The 12,056-nt window shown below is 37.2% G+C and overlaps 3 protein-coding genes across 3 annotated transcripts; all 3 read right to left on the bottom strand.

Moving 5' to 3' along the window:
• Window position 1: 1 nt before the first annotated feature.
• LOC132598716 (pathogenesis-related thaumatin-like protein 3.5) lies at window positions 2–2,828 on the bottom strand. Its single transcript, XM_060311744.1, has 3 exons — window positions 1,819–2,828; window positions 835–1,495; window positions 2–527 (listed from the first exon to the last, which is right to left on the bottom strand). Exons 1-3 carry the CDS (start codon window positions 1,877–1,879, stop codon window positions 383–385), a joined length of 867 nt encoding a protein of 288 aa, XP_060167727.1. The 5' UTR covers window positions 1,880–2,828; the 3' UTR covers window positions 2–382.
• A 247-nt stretch (window positions 2,829–3,075) lies between these two features.
• Window positions 3,076–4,190, bottom strand: LOC132598717 (elongation of fatty acids protein 3-like). Its single transcript, XM_060311746.1, has one exon. It carries the CDS (start codon window positions 3,938–3,940, stop codon window positions 3,113–3,115), a length of 828 nt encoding a protein of 275 aa, XP_060167729.1. The 5' UTR covers window positions 3,941–4,190; the 3' UTR covers window positions 3,076–3,112.
• An 877-nt stretch (window positions 4,191–5,067) lies between these two features.
• LOC132598715 (protein RETICULATA-RELATED 1, chloroplastic-like) lies at window positions 5,068–10,758 on the bottom strand. Its single transcript, XM_060311743.1, has 8 exons — window positions 10,171–10,758; window positions 8,609–8,773; window positions 8,422–8,514; window positions 8,230–8,345; window positions 7,228–7,326; window positions 6,760–7,065; window positions 6,480–6,644; window positions 5,068–5,850 (listed from the first exon to the last, which is right to left on the bottom strand). The coding sequence occupies exons 1-8, from the start codon at window positions 10,498–10,500 to the stop codon at window positions 5,565–5,567; spliced, it is 1,560 nt and encodes a 519-aa protein (XP_060167726.1). The 5' UTR covers window positions 10,501–10,758; the 3' UTR covers window positions 5,068–5,564.
• Window positions 10,759–12,056: the final 1,298 nt, after the last annotated feature.

Genomic DNA, 12,056 nt, shown 5'->3' with positions numbered 1-12,056 from the left:
TTTTTTTGAGTTTTTTTCCTTTTTGTTTGAAGATAGCCTTTTAGAAGTTACTTCTTTCCTGTGATCTCACTACCCTCTTTTCTTTTCCTTTTCCTTTTTTTTTTTTTTCGGGTTGGTGGAGGGGGGTTGTTTGGAGATTTATCATCTTCAAAGCATAAAAGAATAATATCCCAGACATGCAATTTTGCTGAGAATTTGAAGCTTATGCACTTTGGGTAAATGGCCAAGTTTTGATGTTTTCACACTTTAGAAGACTACTCTTGAGATTGTGAACAAAATTTCAAAAGACAAGGAAAAGCAATCAAAATCCTAAAATGAATGAGAAAAGTAAATGTAGTTGCAAACAGGTACTCAAAAAGATTTGAATCTGCACAATATCCTGTCAGAACATCACCCCTCCAAGACTAATCACTGTTGTCAATCCAACCATCAGTATTTGCCTTGTTTTAAAGAGTGGCTTCAATCCATATGCTCCATTACAAGTCAAATTTTTGCCATAATTTGTGCACAGTGTCTGTGTCTGATTCCTGTAAACCAACACAGAATCTTAAATCAGCAAAAGAAAAGATTGTTGGCATCCAAGTGTATACTCTTACTATCCATGAAGTGGGATCAAAACTTGGAAGACAAGGATTTTAATCCAAACAAGGACAAAAGGTGTTGGTGATTTCTTTCGATCTGTCTAAATTTTGGTGGATGGAGTTATCCGGTATGTGTGTTAGTGGAATGTAATAGGTATCCAGTGGTGGAATAGTCAAAGTGCACACAACACGAGCCTTACTTAATTGTTATTAAAACAAAGAATTATAATAGAGAAGGATTAGAATTGTTTACCTTGAAGAACAAAATGAGACAACATAGTGAGTAGAAGAGCAAGTGATGATACTAGTTGGGTCATCAAAGGCAAAGCTATAAGCAACAGGGCAAGCTGTCTTGAAAATCCTTGAATAGTTTGTAGGTAAACACGACACTGGACTACTAAATGTACCCCGGCAGCAATATTCATCAGTGTCAAAGACGTTACACGCGCTCCGGCAGGCAATCGTCTTTCCATCTGTCTTGAGAGCTAGCTCCGAAGGGCAATTTGGCCTAAGATCACTATCGCAGCCAACAGAACTGCAATTTCCCTTGCCATTTACAGGTTTTACTACTATAGGCAAGTTGAACCCATCAACAAGGCTAACGTCGTAAAAATCAGTTTCTCCAAGGGTAAATTCGGCAATTGAAGCTGTAGGGTCACCCGGTTCACTACATTTTAGACCGGTCCCACACCTACCGGTTTGACACGTGCCATTAACGTTCTTGTCAAAGTGGCAACCGGTTCGACCCCATATACGGCCACTCCACCCGGCGGGGGCGTTAAAGACAGCAGATTGGCCTTGTTTTAGCTCAAAACCATCTCCATTGAAATTGTTTTTAGGTGTAATTCCAGGCCATACTGTTTCTTTGCAATTGTTTATAATGGTAATATTTGTGCACTCGGATAATGTTACCCCTGTCACACTAAATTGTGTCAAAACTCACAAATTAAAAAAGGATCAACAAATAAAAAGTTTCTAATCCTTGCTTGATCATGGACGCAAAAAAGATCAAGTGTTAACTTTTAAAGCAAACGACTTATGAATTTCAAGATTTTGGACCAATTCAGACGAATACAGTATTAGTGTATTACTATGTACAATTCAGGAGAGAAAGTAAATACATATTTGATTCTTCGACCTACGTGGTGAAGGATTGAGGAGCTCACTAAGTGAGCTACCTCGTTACCGTTTTTATCTCTTATGTTAGAAAGCGGAAGGAGAGAGTGTAGTGTGTTACCTAAGGCAATAGCAAGCAAGAGAAACCAAACATTGGTAGATGACGTGAAGTGGGAAGCCATGAATATGCAACTATTAGCTAGTTGTAATTGTGACTTGTGAGTGAAAAGTGTAAGACAAGTCAGTATATATGTGTATATAAAGAACAAAAGTTAGAGAAGAATACGTGCAGAAGAGAGTGAACATTACAGGAATAAGGCTTCCTTTCTTCTTCCTTAAATCAACTGATTCCTTACCTCCTACCATTTTTTTCCACTTATGTGTTCGTCACAATTGTCTCTTCCTCCCTTACTGCTGAGCTACTTATATATATTTTATATTCAAGCATAACATAAAAGTGCAAGAATCGTGATGGCTAATTTTCCTTATATTAATACATGTACTATATATGGGATTTTCTTTTAGGAGTCACAATCATTGGCTCTTCATTTTCTTTAACTCCCAATTTATTGAGATTTAGGAGTTCATGGGACTTTCAGAGTAACCAAAACAATTCTTCCTAACAATGGGATCGCTTTGCCATATATTTAATTTTATACTATATAATATATAAGCATCGCCTAAAAATAATAAATATTAATTTAGATTAGGAAGTAAAGCATTAAAACCCTCTAAACACAAACCTGTACAAGTTGAATTGTGATAATAGGTCGATATACTAGGAAGTAAAACCTAAAGCCCCTAGTCCCAAACTCATGTGCAAGCCGGATTGTGACAATAAGTTGATACCACTTTGAGCGAATCTTGATTGTGATACTCCTTCCAAACAACGAACTACTTACATTCCATTTATCTGCTCCTTATGCCAGTAATAAATCAGATTGGCTTCTAATTAATCCATTTTGCTTTTCAGTTAACCCCAATCCGAGAGTGTTACAAGAGGATGAACAAACAAGGTCACTTCTTCTTCTTCTTCTTCATTTCCTTGTCCTTTTTTCTCTTTTGATTAAACAATATCTAGTTGAACAGATTCATCGGATCTTTAATACGAAAAATGGAAAAGATGTCTATAAACTACTACAAAGCAAGAAACCTAGTATGTTCAGCAAACCAAAAATGGATTTTGCCCAATCATTTCCATTCATTCAATAAAATATGTAACAGACAAATTCAGCTACTCTAGAATGAGTAATAGCTTGTAGTAATTAGGTGCATACTGTTTTGGTAAGGAGCATTTTTCTGTCTTAATCCGAAATCCGTGTATACAGATTAGTCGATCCAGTGAACTTCGAACACCGAATAAATAAAGTCAAGCTCAGGTCAAAGCTAAGATAAAAATTATTTCCAAAATTGAATCATGACAGCTTATTCTTGTTAACATCTTTCCTCTTCTTTGCATAATTCTTGGAATGAAAATCAAGAAAGAGTGCCAAAAGGGAAGCATTAAAAACTGCATTGAAGCACCATCCACGGATCCCGGAGCAACCCGACCCGGTAAAGTGATAGTACAACATCAAACCCGAAATCAAGAAACTGAACACAAACTGTATAATCTGACAGTTGGTAACCAATCTCTTCCACCATGGACGAAATCCCAACGTACACAAAAAATAATAAGCGTACATTAGCACATGAACAGAAGCATTGGTAACAAGCGCCACTGGAAACAGTGTCTGTGAGGAAGAAAGCCACAAATAACACATAACCACCACCACTGCATGATGGTACACGTGGAGGAATGACAGCCGTCTAGATTTCGACCCACTTAGAATAATCAAAAGGGTGTCTAAAAATTCAAGAATCTTGGAAAAATAGAAGATGTAAGCCCAGAAGAAGACAGGTCCGCGTGGAGGAGTGTGACTGGCTGGGAAGCAGATGATCCAAGTGAAATCATGACGTGGCATTTGGTGGAAGGATGAGAGGGAGCAACCAACGGCCATGATGAGGGAGAGAAGGAAGAGGAAGAGGTTGTGGACGGCTGAGATGAAGCGGAGGAGTGTGGGGGAGAGGGTGGGTAGGAGAGGGTAATTGTGGAAAGTGAAAGTGAGAGTGAGGTAAGTTAGGACTGTGAGAGTTAGGAAAAGTGGTGATGAACCAAATGTGGAGTTTTGGTTCCATTGGAAATTGGTGATGATTGGATGATTGACGAGATAGTAGTCAATGGTGGAGTAGAGAGCTTCCATTACAATGGAAGTGATGGAGCTGTGACACTGAGGTTACCTTATCTGTTTCGATGGTTGAATTGATATTGATACTACTCCCTTCGTCCCACTTCAACTCACGGAGTTTTAAAAATAAGAGGCTTTTGAATCTTATGGCTCTAAATTAAATATGTATCCAAAATGTCATTTGTATCTTGTTGTTCTAAGCTTGCGATGTTTGATCGTTAACTCTCTTTTTACAAAGAAATAAGGCATTTAAAATGGGAAAGAGGGAGTAATAAAAAGATGATGCTTCATAGCTAAGGGTCTAGATGTCTTTTTAATGTTATCCGATAAGTCAACTTGGAAATTGAATCTTTTGTGGTAGGGGGATGTTAGGCGTCTAGAGCGACACGTCATCCCATTGTTTTGGGATACATTTGTATTGGTATCTTATGAGGAGGTCTGAAGGGACGGCAGAATATTTTTGGCAATTATGATACCTAATAAAATTAGAACTAATTGAACCACAACTACCAACCACTTTTTCCAGTCTTCAAATACTCCTCCGCTTTAGGAGAAGGGATTCGGATATTGGGGACAATGGTAATTTTCTTTTAGCCAATTAGGTATTGTATACCTTCAAAATTACCGCGCAACTTATACTCTTTTTTTGGTCTTAAAATGTTTGAATGTCTTTAGCCCCCGTTTGGCCATAAGAAATATTCACTTTATTCCGGAATTTTTTTTCACTTTTTTCTGAAATCAGCGTTTGGCCATGATTCCGAATACAACTTGAAGTTGTATTCCGGAATACCAAAAACTCAAAAAACTTGTTTTTAAATTTTTTTCACTTTTTTACAATTACATTTCACCAAAAACTACAATTTCAAAAATTATGACAAAACACAACTCCCAACTCCAAAATTCCAAAAGAAAGTAAATTTTTTTTTGGTATCTATGACAAACGGGGCCTTAGTTTCCGGAAGATCATACTACCTTGGTTTTGACGTTTCTATTACACCATCAATCGTAGTCCGAGTTCAGAAATTTACACTCATTGGTGAGGAAAAAAAGGGGCTCCCATGCATTTGAATATTAAACAGAATAAGAACAATACATATTAACTTCTTGGCGAACCAGCTGCAACTTTAATGCAAACTAAAAGCTGTCTGAACATAGAATTACCAATTCACTCCTGCTGTAAGAGTTTGTACATGGTTGAAATAGGACAAACATAAACAAAACAAAAAAAATGTGTAAATGACCTAAGTTTTAATCCCCTAGAGATCACTACTGAGGCAAGTTGATCCCTGCCCAACAAGAAAACATGATCCTCATGGGACTATAAACATATGAAAATAAAAGATTGATCAGCAATGTACCTACCATCTAACCATTGAAAAGACTGGCAAGCTTCAATCTTTAGATCTTGTACTCATTTTACTAAATTTAAGAAAGGGATGACGGAAAAAACTGAGAAGCAGCTTCCGCAGCATCATAAGTAAAATCACCTCCTGCTGCAGTGGACAATTCCAATGCTCATATAATCAAACCTGCATCGCAGCTCTCTTTGCTTGATTGGTGCTTTAGACCAAAACTCCTCATCCAAAATGCGGGTTCGGAAAACATGAGCAGTACATGGCACTATATCAACTACCTAAGCTCAACTGGCTACCTTTTTCCTGACTATTCTTTTTCTCCGGGCCTTAGGAGCTGATGTTTCACCCTCAGTCGTTGAGTCATTCTGACCTTGTTTGATACCCAAAAGCCCAAGCCCAGAAACAATCGCACCCTTGGATATGAACCATTTTGAAGATGACTGCTCAAGCCCTCCTTCAGTAGGTCTACTGTATGCCTTCTTCAAGACATCATCTGAATGAGCCAGTGGATCCACCTCCACACCAAGCCAAGCTAGCCTTGATGTCTCTCCTACTTGAACATTCAAAACTCTGCATACAATGAAATAATATTAAACACCAATATGATTACTAGATCAACAATATTGCATGATATATCCTGACCTCCACTCCAAGAAATTGCCTATAATTTCACCTAGTCTTGGATACAGGTGGTAATAATCTTTTATAAAGATAAAACTGGTTCTTACAGACCCCACCCCAACCCCCCAAAAACAAACAACCCCCCAAACCCAAAAAAAAGATTAAACTTTTGCAGTCATTAAGTACTGCAGTGGAAGAATTCAAAAGATACTATAGACCTGACAGAAGAGCAAGTAATAACAACAACAACAACAACAACAACAGCCCAGTGAAATCCCACATCTTGGGGTCTGGGGAGGGTATAATGTACGCAGACCTTACTCCTACCAAAGTAGGATGGCTGTTTCCGAGAGACCCTCGGAAGAGCAAGTAATAACAGAAATAGGGAAATAAAACCAACTTTTACTAATAGCAGTAAATAATTTTTTTTAATTCAAAGAGGAAAAGGAAATTGAAACTTTAAAAAAAAAAAAAAAAAAAAAAAAAAAAACTAATTTGCCCAAGTAAACTACCAACGCATGACAATGATTTGACAAAACTGAATTTGCCTAAGCTACAGCTACTGTGCAGCTAAATACCTCATGGCAGTGCCGAAGACGAGAGCCACCCCAATAACATCAAAGTAGTTACAAACAGCTCTGTCAAATCCATTCAACAGCTGATAACGCAGGTTCGCATATACCCCAAGGAAGGCCCCATAACCGAGCGCATTACTACTCACAGATGGGATAGACACTGATAACCTAGTGAATGGTAAACAGAAGCCGTTACATACCTTACATTTCCCTTGAATGAAAAATTAGATCCAACAAAAACCCAACTATACAAATGAATGGTCAATATGCCAAAAATGCTTACCTTCCCTCCTTTTTACTGGCAAGAAGATTTGACAGAGCCCCCTGCACAGCTCCTGCACTGAGCCCAACCATAGACAACTCTGCAGCCTTATAGAAAAAGGACTGAATCCTCTTCTGCATGTCAAATTCTCTTAAAGGATAACTCTTTTCAAAGATATTGTTCGGCAGCTTCTGTATCGTGTTCTGCAAATCGTAGCGGAAAGTATTCCCATAGGATTGACAAGGAGCAAGCGTCCAAAAAACAGCAGCATTGCAAGCCGATGCAGTTAGGACGTTAAGAAGAGCAAGATCCCACTCCTGCTTAATCCTAGATCAAAGTAAAACAGAACATGTGCATTAAGTCAATCCTCTTATACTGTGTTTTACTAACATTTAACATTTCTGAACCGAGTAAGGATGGAAAGCCAACAACCCCACCTCCAAAAAAAAAAAACCAAAAGGACATTAAAAAAGAAAACAAAAAAAATACCTTTCCTTTCGGTTTTTGACCTCCCACCACACTGAGCAACCAATTGTAGCTGCCTGATCCAAAAGCAGCTTGTTTAAAAAGGCCGGATCTGCAATCTTCCTGTCACAAAAAGATAATCCAGAAAAAATAAGGAAACTAGAAATGCCGGCTTTAATATGCGGTAAACACTTAAATGCTTAAGACATGATTTAGACAGCAAAATAATAGACAACAAGTTATGAAAAGCTTAGATGGCATAGCCTAAGGTGTCAAACTGCCGCATGAATTTACAAAGCTTTCAACCTTGGGGAGAGATATAGCTGGTGCAAGTTTCATTCTGAAGAGTTTTATATCTTTTAGGGTTGGTGGTGTGATGTGAATTCATGGAAAATTGGCCTTTATCAATATCCTTCAAGTTTTTGAAAGATAAAACAAGATTGTTCCTTCTGCAGCAGATCAAACCCAAAAACTAAAAGTGATGATCAATGCTGCCAACTCATCTCATTTCAAAATAGAAATCCCATAACAAAAACACATTTTGGCTGCAGAAGTATGGAGAAAGAAATTCCTTTTTCAGCTTTGCTTTCTTAGTTATTATTGCGGTGTAGCTGTTTCATGGAATGTGTGGGGCTAATGAGTAATAACTGTTCTGTTTCAGTTTCACTAAAAATTCTTTCATGATCTTGAACAAGTGTGACGAAAGCCTTGAAAGATGAGTGCTCACAGGAAGGCTTTAAATATGTGGGGCTAATGAGTGAAAATGCCTGTGAGGCTAATACAATAAGGATTTGAAGTAGTGACTGCAATGCTAAGAAACTTACTTCAAGATGCAAGATACTTTGAGAGGATATTAATATTTTTATAAGAACGGCCGGATCTTAATTTAAACAGACAGAATAACTACTCTAATCAGCAATGATATTTCTGACATGCCACTACATACTGTTTATCCAGCAGACAGATTTTTGTCCAAAATATTTGCCCTGTGGGGAATTTTGAATACTGTAATGTGCGCTATATTACCTGCCATTGAATGCCCTGGATAATCCTTCAGGAAGTAACCGAGAAATGAATCTAGCAATGGTAGGCCTAGCATTGTAAGTAAGAAAGTTCGCCATTTGGGCAGAGCTGACTAATCCCTGGATGAAAGAGCAGAAACTAAGTTAGATAAAGAAATAACCCGACCAAACGAGACTACTGCGGAGAGTAATTTACCATTTCATAGGCTTGCCGAAGTCCAGGTGGTAAATCCATCATTGTCTTCTGCCACTCGTTCAGCACGGCATCAACAAATTTACGATCAAACAACTGGGAAACATGGAAAAATTGTGAGTAACATGACACTGTTAGAATAAATCCAGAATTAAGCACAAGCAGTTCTCCATTTGCAGAGGCCTCTTACTTCCTGCAGTAGCATTCGTCGCCTAAAGAGACCACCCTCATCTCCCTCATCACCATCATCGAAATCATCAAAGTAATCGTCATCATCACCATCATCATCACCTCCATCACCACCGCCGTGGTTTAGATTCTTTCCCATATTTCCACCACCTCCGCCAGTTGAAAGCTGTGATGTGGCGAAATTATTAGCAAATTAATCGACCAAGTGTTACTAAATAATAGCACAAGGTTAATAATAAAGCTTAAGATCATAGAGAAAGAGGGAGAACGCATTGTTCTCAACGTAGTTGGATTAGAATGCCAATATCTTATATAGTAGCAGAAGCACCATTTCACATCATATACCAAACTAAAAAGTGCATTCAACTTTGTCTTTTTTCAACTTTTCCTTCATTGAAAAGGAAAGATGCTAAAACAGAAAAAAACAGCAACAAGATGCCTTTGGTAAAGGTGCATACACAGCTACACACATCTCAAATCTAGTAAGCAACTTCAGAATTATGTATTCTTGGATACATATTGCCGCTTTAGTGATACCAGACTCAATTTTATCACTTAGCGTCTAAGTGTTTGCGGCTTGTCAGAGCTGGCAGGACCTTTGTCGATCAATTGTACATAGCAATGGAAATCACACACAAAGAAAAAACTCTTCATTCCGAGTGTCCAATATAACATGTGGGGAGAACAGAAACGTCTATAAAATTCATTCTTCAACCTTTGTTAGGAATATAGGAGATAACCACTTAAGTATCAAGAGAATAGTTAATACAACTGAATTTTCCAGCCCCATTTCTATGGGCAAGCGTCAACCAATTAAATCCTGAATACCATTGCTTTTTAAAAAAAAAACGTCTGTTACTGATAGAAAGAACCTTCAACCAATCAATCAACTAAGCCTCACAACCAACGCTAGTTGGGGAATGTCAAAAGCTCTAGAACTCCCTAAATTTCAAATACTCAAATTTTTCACATTAACTTCTACTTCAAAACAACCTCACTGCCTCTAACTTTTAAGTCTTTTTCCTTGGGAATAACTTCCTCAACTACCATTACATTATCTTACATCCAAAGTTAGCAATTAGCCGGAGCTATGATCAAATATTTGAGTATTATTAGCATAATACATGACAAGTTCAAATTCATTCAGTTAGACAAGTAGAAAGCATGACGCTCAAAACGAAAAGATGATAATTTCAGCAGAATATAACCTATATATCAGAAAAATGAAAACAGATACTCCCTCCATTTCTTAGTTTCCTTTTTAGTCCGTTTCAAAATGAATGTCTCTTTCCTTTTCTGGCAACTCTTAATTCCAACTTTCCACATGGTATGTTAAAACCACAAGATTAAAGAACATGTTAGTACATTATTCTACATATCTTTAATTTAAGACCACAAGATTCAAAAGTCTTTCTTTCCTTTCTTAAACTCAATGTCAAGTCAAAACCAGACAGGAGAGTAATTCTCAAGAAAGATGAGACTGCTGCAGTCAAGCTTCCATATTTTCTCAAAAATGCTTAAAAATAGTTCGAGGAAAAGAAGAAAAAAAAAACAAGAAGTAACCTCGGGACTAGACTTAGTCTGCTTCTGCTGTGCCAAATTAAGGCCCTCTTTCTTGAGAGTAACGGCACCAACCGAACCGTATTGTCCTCCCTTCATTACAGGCGCATACATCACCGATGAAGAAGACGACGACGCTTGGTAGCACCGTTCCAAATCGGCAATTGGGTCGCCATCTACTGCCGGAGATGCTGTAGCCTTTATAACGCTGATTTTACGAGCTTTGTAGGGTATAACAGGGCGGCTAAATGAAGGGGGCAACAAGGGTAAGGGTTTTGAGGAAGGGATGATTTGGGTATTCATAGGTGATGTTGGGAATACTGCCAGAGACATTCTTTCTTGTTTTTTCTTTTTCTTTTTCTTTTTTGGGTGTTTGGATAGGGAGAAAATTTATGGATAGATTTTCATGGATGAATTGAAGGAGAATAGTGCAGAGGTTGAAGAGAGGAGTTAAGGTTTTGAAGATGAAGCTAACTATGCGACAAACCCAATCCAGAGTTTGTCAGTGGATTCGCCGTATTGTATTAACTCTTTCTCCTTTCGCCCTTGCTTTTTCTCTAAACCCCAAACTCAAAATGAGAAATCTTGTCAAGTGGTTTACTTTTTGTCTTTAAAAGTACTTTTCACAAAAATAAATAAAATAATTAGACAAATAAAACATGGGGAGATCAATGAAATTCCAACTAACATCATTACAGGAGAGACCCTCACCAATACTCTTTGGTACGCTGGATAACCAAAAATATTTTTGGGATAAAAATTTAGTTTCATCTTATTTCATATTTGGTTAGCATAAAATTCTGATAATTATAGTGTTATTTTTATCCATTAAGGGGGAAATAGTAATCCCGGAATAATTAGGCCTTAATATTTTTTGCAAGGCTTTGAGTTCTTTTTCTTTGATTTTTGTGGCTTTTCATGTGCGTGGGTGGGTGGGAGGTTAGGAAGAGGGGATACTAAGGATTTTCTTGACAAAAAAAATAAATAGAAAAGCATGAATCTTATAAAGAATTAAGGATGTGTTTGGTGTGAGAATGGGTAGTTTTCTCCCGATTAGACGTTAAATAAATTTAAAATTATTTATATTAAAAGGGGAAAACGGTTTTCTTCACTTATATAATTCTCTGATAATCCTCTTGAAAAAGTTTGTTGGTACTGAAAAGAGATAATAATGAAATGGTGTAAAGTTCTAGTATTAATTCAATCTAATGAAACAAATCCTATTTTAATATGATTCATTTATGGTGAACAATTATTCCATCTTTTCTTGAACGGAAGAATTAAATCAAACACACAATTTGCAAGATCATTGAATTCGTTTCACTAGTCAAATAGTACAATCACATGTTTATGAAATACGAACTACACCGAAATAGCCACAGTCTATATTGCGTACCTTAGTTACAGAAGTTCATTCTTGCTTTCGGGAAAGAATCTCCAATAGAATCTTCAAATGAACTTTGCAGAATTAGAGAAGGAAGAAGGAGAAGTTTTTGTTTGTGTTTTTGAACAAACAATACGCAGGAGTTGCTTTCCTATTTAAAAGACACAAGACATCTGTTCAAGAGGAGTCCTAACAGTTGTGTCTCTTCATCTTTTTAATATAAATTAAATATATAACAAATATATATTTATTTATTATTTATATTTATATGGATCCGGGTTGACCCACATGGGTGACCCAAATCTAATTCCTTCATCTCCCACTCACACATAGTGGATCAATTCTCATTCACATTCTGTAACTTTCATACATAGCGACTAGACCGTGTGGCCAGTGCATACTTTGAGAGCTTCATTGCTATACATCTGTTAGGAATATATAGCATCTCGTTCAATGAAACTTAGAGTAGAATATAGTATGCAGTACCCTAGATCATTTATCACAT

This window comes from Lycium barbarum, chromosome 6 (genome assembly GCF_019175385.1).
Source record: "Lycium barbarum isolate Lr01 chromosome 6, ASM1917538v2, whole genome shotgun sequence".
Lineage (NCBI taxonomy): Eukaryota > Viridiplantae > Streptophyta > Magnoliopsida > Solanales > Solanaceae > Lycium > Lycium barbarum.
This window is presented reverse-complemented; position numbering and strand designations above follow the sequence as displayed.